At 39.8% G+C, this 7,158-nt stretch overlaps 1 protein-coding gene across 1 annotated transcript; it reads right to left on the reverse strand.

The window, feature by feature from the left end:
• Positions 1–238: 238 nt before the first annotated feature.
• On the reverse strand, positions 239–1,342 carry LOC139898810 (uncharacterized). Its single transcript, XM_071881593.1, has 2 exons — positions 863–1,342; positions 239–709 (listed from the first exon to the last, which is right to left on the reverse strand). The coding sequence occupies exons 1-2, from the start codon at positions 1,340–1,342 to the stop codon at positions 239–241; spliced, it is 951 nt and encodes a 316-aa protein (XP_071737694.1).
• Between the last annotated feature and the right edge of the window lie 5,816 nt (positions 1,343–7,158).

The raw sequence follows: 7,158 nt of genomic DNA on the forward strand, positions 1-7,158 counted from the left end.
TACTGACAAAATATATTGGCATTTGTACCCCTTTCCGCTCTGCGATTAAAACTGAACTAATGGTCTCTGCGGAAGCTACTAAATACAAAATTAGCGTTTCTCCTTCTATTGGTGCAGTTAAAGTAGGCAATTCTTTTAAGAGCCGCTTAATATCCTGAAAAGCTTTTTCAGCTTCTTCCGTCCACATAAAATCTTTTTCGTACAGACAACTCTTTAAAACTTTCATAAATGGTAGCGATCAATCTGCTGCTCGTGATAAAAACCTTATTAAGGCTGCCAATCGTCTATTCAAGCTTTGAACTTCTTTCTTTGTTTTTGGAGACACCATATCTTCAATTGCTTGAATCTTTTTCGAATTAGCCTTAATTCCTCTTTCTGTAACAATATATCCTAAAAATTTGCCTTCTTCTACACCAAAATTGCATTTTTTGGGATTTAACTTCATGTTGACTCTTCTCAATGATTTGAATGTTTCAAGAGTATCTCTGAGCATACTGTCTTCTGTATGACTCTTGACAACAATATCATCAACATAGGCTTCAACATTCCTACCTATTTGATTTTTAAATGCTTTATCAATCACACGTTGATAAGTTGCTCCTGCATTCTTTAATCCAAAAGGCATCATGATGTAGTAAAAAATTCCATCTGGTGTGTGGAATGTTGTTTTATCTTGATCTCGAATTGCCATAGGGATTTGATGGTATCCCTTGAATGCATCCAAAAAAGATTTAAACTGATATCCACTTACTGATTCCACTTTCCAATCGATTTCTGGTAAAGGATAATTATCCTTTGGACATGCTTTATTTAGATTTGTGAAATCTACACACATCCTCCATGAATTATCTAGCTTTCATACCATAAATGGGTTTGCTACCCATGTCTGATATTTTACTTCCCTCAATATCCCAGCATCCACCAATTTTTTAACTTCTTCTCTGAGAAATTTTGTTCGATCTGGAGCCATGCCTCTTTTCTTTTGACATACTGGTGGAATATTAGGATTCACACCAAGCTTATATTCAGCTATATGACGTGGTACTCCAGTCATATCAGAATCTTGCCATGTAAAAACATCTAAATTGGTTGCTAAGATCTTGTAAAGCTTTTCCCTTATTTCTTTTGCTATTGTGTTTCCAATTGTAATTATTTGATCTAGAAATTCTGGAATTTGTGATACCGAACCATCTGCATGAACAATTGGATCAACTACCATTTTGTTTATTTGCACACATTGTATTGGTGTTCTCCGTTCAGTGTATAGTGTGACAATACCAGCTGGTGTGGGGAATTTCATCATTCCATGGACCATTGATGTTATTGCCCCAAATGTCATCATAGCTGAGCGACCTAAAATGACATTTTACTGTGAGTTTGCTTTAACAACTAAAAACTCGATATTAGCTATTTTTTTGAATGGTGTTTTTCCCAAAACTACTTCCAACACTATGCTTCCTTTTGACCATGATGGATGATTGGCAAAACTTGCTAAGGGGACAAATGTGTCTTTCAATTTCTCCTTAACTCTTTCTGGTAATTGCACAAAATAATGCTCATACATGATATCTACTCCTGCTCCTATATCAGTATATACTCATCCAACAACATAATTTGCTATTGGAGCTTCAATGACTACAGGAGCATCAGATGGATTATTCTTAAACATGGAAGGAAAAGCAATCAATTCCTGCTTCCAATCTTCTAACACTTCTGCCTTTCTCCGTTGTCCAGCTTTCCATGAATGTATCATGTTTGCTTCAATAGGTGTTATTCGACGATTACTCCTTTTGGTGCTCTTGAGAGTTGAGTGATCCTTTAAAACGGGTGGCGCCATCTGTTGGTACGATTTTTTGTGTAGCGGCTGTAAGGTACCAGTACAGAAAAATAGCTGCTCAGCGTGTGGCGTATACTATTGATTGTTGTTTGCCCTCGAGAAATTATCTCTGCAGACCCAGAACACAGATATGAGATCTGTGGGGTGGCCTCAATCAATCTGTAGATCAATTTGTAATTGATCTGTATAGCATATTGCTGCTAAGCGGCTGATGTGCTTTTAGAGTGAGAAAGAACTGTGTGAGAGTGAAAGTGTACTCTCTCTGACTGAAGTTCAGATCAGAATGATGTGAAATGTGGTGACCCAAGGGGTCTATTTATAGGCATAGAATGTCTGAAATTCTCGGGATATACGTGTCAATCGCTGATTAATTCTGTTGTGCGAAGTATCCGGAAGGTCGATGGCATGTGCTGACATGGCTGTGTGCCGTTAACGCGCTGAGTTAAAGGGATTAAGCATAAAAGCTGCCTGCAGGGCTTACGCTTGACGCTGGATGGCCTGCTAAATGCTGGTCGGCAAATACTGAACGCTGGACGGCACATATTTAAAGCTGTCAAATTTCATCATGTTTTATGTCACTTGATCCATTTTTCTGTATAAAAATGGTGTTTTTATGCGTGTATCCACTAGGATACACCATTACCGGTCCCACATATTCAGAGTGCACCACAACGATGCCATTTGGAGTTAGAAATCGCAATTCTGCATTTGGTGTTGAAGTAATTGCTCTAAATTTTCGTAAAGTTCGCCTACCAAACAAAGGATTAAACCTTGATCTGCCATCAAGAACCGTGAAGTCCACAATTTCTGTTTGGACCAGAGGTGTGCTACCAACGTTACTTCCAATTTTACCTTACCAACTGCCCTCATCAATTCTCCCGTAATGCCATCAATCTTCAAGTTTGTGTAACGAAGCCTGACCTTCACGCTGAATGGATAGTCTCTGAAACAATGCAAATATAAGATATCTGCCTCACTACCTGTATCGTTGTAGATTCTGGTAATGCTCTTGTTCGCAATTACAGCTGAGATGACCACAAGCTCTTCTGATAGGCGCCAATTTGGGATGGTGTGAAATGTGATGAGTGCGTACATCCAATGCTCTCTCCTGCGCTCTCCGTCTGTTTCATACTCCTCCACCTCAATCCATATAACCTTGATGTGCCTTTTAGGGGTTGGATCCCTTTCATCTTTTCTCTCCTCTCTCCTGGTCCAATCATGCCGTCCACCATGACGCACCTTTCCTTGCCAAGCAAAATGCTTATTTGGATCATTCCTCCTATATTGTTTTCCTGGTAACAGATGGTTTAACTCTCCAGCTTTAATCTTTGCGATTATTTACCTCATCAATGACTTACAATTGTCAGTGTCATGCCCGTATGCCTCGTGGAAATCACACCACTTATCATTATGTAGTCCCTGACACTCTTCCATTAGTGGTGGAGGGTGAAAGGTCTCCTTAACAGGTTCAGTGAACAAGATCTCCTTTGGAGTTTTTGTTAAAGCCATGATGAGTGGATGTCTGTCTAATGGTTTTCGTTGATGGTAATTGTCATTCGGGTGATTATTGCCCCGCCAACCATGTTGTTGCCTCTGGTAATTGTTGTCAAACCCACGTTGTCTCTAATAATTATCATTCGTGTTCCTTCCTCCGCCTTGCTGTCTGAAATTCCTGCAATAATTATTAACTCTTGGATATCCCATCTCTCCTGCCCTTAAATGCTTCTGTGCGACAACCATTGCTTGGTGTAATGTCTTTGGGACATCATACCGTAATGCGTGAATCAAACTTGCAAAGCGACGCTGATCAAGATAAAAAATAAACCCTGAAACAAACTGAGATTCTGGTATGTCAGGTATTTTTTGACACTCGATGGTGTAGCGTTTCATAAAATTGCTTAGTGACTCGTTCTGGTGCATTGTTATTTCATGTGCATCAAGATGCGACATCATACAGCTTCTCAAACTTTGGTATTGCATCACAAACATTACTCTTAAATCAAGAAAATTGGTAATACTCCAGGGTGGAAGACTAGCAAACCACTCTCGTGCCATTTTCTGCAATACCATCGGAAACATATGACACACAGTTTCATCTTCCCAATGCTGCAATCTCATAACGCCTTCAAACATGGTAAGAAAGTCTTCTGGATCAGTTGTTCCATCATAAACACCGATGGACGGAATCCCCAAGTTTCTTGGTAATGGATACTCTGCAATTCGAAGGATAAAGCACTGAGTTGAATATGCCATTGTTGGCGGTTTGATAGCTTCATCTCCGGTAATCAAAGCAAACAAATTGTCTACAGCCGTTGCACGGATGGAGGGCTGCGCTAACTTCTGCTTATACCTTGATGGTGTCGTCTTGGTCAAAATCCCATCCAACAACTTTCCTGTCATCTCCTCAGTCATAAAGAACTGCTCTTCGTCTTCCCCAAAGTCCCATTCATTCTCCACGAAAACTTCATCATTGTGTTCCTGCTCAGTATCATCCACCAAAGTATTCAACTGACTGAATAGCTTAAACAATTGCTATTTAGAAATTGACTTTCCTTTGCTGTTATGCTTGACATTCACATCAGATGTTCTCTTAAAAGAAACATTGTGTTTTCCTCGCCTGACTTTCCTCATTCCCCCACTAGAACATTCCATCAATGGTTTCTTCAATCGTGGTATGGTTTCATGCACATGCTCTTTTGCTGCACCAGTGTGCAACTGATCCTCTTCCTCGATTAAAGTTTCTTTAAGATTTAGTTGATCCACTGGTATATTCTCAATGATATTTTTATTGATTGGTTCGAGTGCTGCTTTTGTTGAGGTTGTTTCAGTTGCTTTCACGCTCTTGGTATTCTTGCTGGTCTTTGAGACGGATGGCGCCTGATCAATCCTATATTAAGTTGTTGCTTAATTAAGGATTGAGTGCAATAATAAGATGAAGGATGGGATGTTTGATGATTATTTTGGGCCCCGATGATCGTCTTTCACTTTAGCAATTAAGTGATCAACCACCCCAACCCGGTCTTGATTGTTAATTAGCATAATTCACCTTAGCACAATGTAAAATCCCTTGGGCAAGATCACAAGTGGAAATCACGAAGGCTTGGGCAAAATGGCAGAAAATCAACAACCCATAAATGAGAGGCCATGCTCTCTATTTATAGTATTCAAAATATTCGCGGTCTACGAGTTGCTTAAATGTCCGCGGAAACTTAGCGGATTAAACCGCAGTCCTTTATTAGTGCGAAAACATAACTGTTGTACTTATTTTCAGCGAATATTTTATAACTTTAGATTATAGTCCACGTAATTATGCTTTTGGCTCTTAACAACTTAAATATACATATACATTGCTATGTATATGATCAAGTCCCCCCAGTTTATTATGATACATCTCGTGAAGCAAATGTATCATGATAAACTCTAAAATTCCGCAGCTATTACAACCATTATCCGCAGGTAGTTGCTTTCGCTTTAGCTTAGTTACCGTTACAGGAGAAATAATTACCATTTTATCCGTTGTCTCAAATATTACCGTTTGAGTTATCACAATGGATAATTAACACAATCAATTGCCACCTATATTTTCCCTATATATATCGTGGTGCACAATCACCTATTCCCCACTTGCTTACGCCGAAGTTTCTCGCAATTAATCCAATTCTCAATTAGCCTTTACAACCTTCTTCTTGTTAATCACAACGTTGTCCTTATTCAAAAAATCAAAATCGATGAGGTTGATAGCAAGGTTAACCTAAAAACCTTGATCACCAAACTATTAACAAGCCTGGAGGCTAAATCGGCATCATCAAAAGAGAAACAATCCATTTCTATTATCGACTTCACCTCCAAATCTCCTTATACAAAGCCAAGCTCCACCAAGCGACCAGTACAGATGCCGCCACCATCACACAATAAAAAGCTCAAACAACAAGACGCCGTGCTTTTCGATAATCCAATTACACCGGATTTTGAAGGAGACCAGCAAACTGGTATATCGAGATTATAATTTTATGCGACTAACATGCATTATTCATCTATTTTGTTAGCTAACCAAATGCTTTATCTTGCAGGCAATTCCACTGGTGATCCTATTTTTGCAAGCCCAAACACTCTTGATCAAACCACAGAGTTGTTCTGCACTCCACCCGACTCTTACGGGGTGCGGATTGATGGGTTATCAGGATACACTTATGCATCAGCTGCTGCTGCTCTGGACCAGCGCCAACAGATGAAGTTGGCAATCCCCGGCGAGCTTCGTCGTGAATTCTCCAAGCTCTCTGCGCTGGACGCGCACAACAGTTTTGTTCAAAATTTTTATATGTGCTTCAATTCTGCATATGATATGATGTCCCGTCAAGAACAGTTTTTCAACGTTCTTGAGGCTGAAAAAGCAAAATATCAAACTGAGAAGGCTAAAGCTGCAGACAGCGAGAAACGCTGTGTTGACCTCTCCTACGAACTCACCGCAGCAAAAACCACCGTTGATGAGCTGAAACAATAGGTCTCTACCGCTACTGAGAAAGAAAACAACTTTTAAGCCACCATGAAATTGCTATCAGAGGATGTGGCGAAGCTTACCACAGAGCAGGACAGCGCTCTTGCTGCTAAATCTTCTGCAGAGCTTGAGTTCACCAAGCTCCGCCAACATCTCCCCGAATTGGCAAGGAAAATACTCAATTCCAAGCCTGTTTCCAAGAATTTTTCTACGTTTGCTGCCGCATTAAGACTCCGCGAGAGGGTAGAGTTTATGGATGAGATTTCCATCAATTGCCCACTGCCAGATCCGCTACCATCTACCATTTCTGATCGCCTTTGCTCCTTAGAAGAGGCAAAATCAGCATACGCAGTTGCTCAGCAGGGCATAGCTGAAATTCCCCTCGCTAAGATAAGCTCAAAAAGTGAGCGAGAAGATGTCACTACAGATGAAATTATCAAGCTTGACTTAACCAAAGAGTAGAATTTTGCTTTGTATAACAGTACGCAGCTGCCTCTGTGTTATTAATAATAAAATTTCGCCTTTTCTTATATTTGCAAGTACTTTTATTTATATAGCGCTTTCATTATCAGATATTCATAACACGGACTTGTCCTTTGCAATTTCTAACTTTCATTATTGTGCACATAATAAATGCGTACTTTTGCAAAACAATCTGTATACGTATAAATTTATACGTTATGAATCTTCCAAGTCCGCCGTAACGATCCTTAGGCAATCAATTAGCATTGCGAAGCATCTAAGCATTGGCGAAATCAAACACTTAGGATATAAATTCCTTTCGCAATAATTTCTCCTGCCAAAGTGGGCTTTTTCCACCACTTGG

Source organism: Rutidosis leptorrhynchoides, chromosome 1 (genome assembly GCF_046630445.1).
Source record: "Rutidosis leptorrhynchoides isolate AG116_Rl617_1_P2 chromosome 1, CSIRO_AGI_Rlap_v1, whole genome shotgun sequence".
Taxonomy (NCBI): Eukaryota; Viridiplantae; Streptophyta; class Magnoliopsida; order Asterales; family Asteraceae; genus Rutidosis; species Rutidosis leptorrhynchoides.

Excerpts from the sequence above, each read along its gene's own strand:
- LOC139898810 (XM_071881593.1), bottom strand. The coding sequence starts at position 1,342 with ATGATGACATTTGGGGCAATAACATCAATGGTCCATGGAATGATGAAA. Across the intron at positions 710-862 it reads GGGTAGCAAACCCATTTATG|GGATACCATCAAATCCCTAT; the intron begins GTATGAAAGCTA and ends GATGCATTCAAG.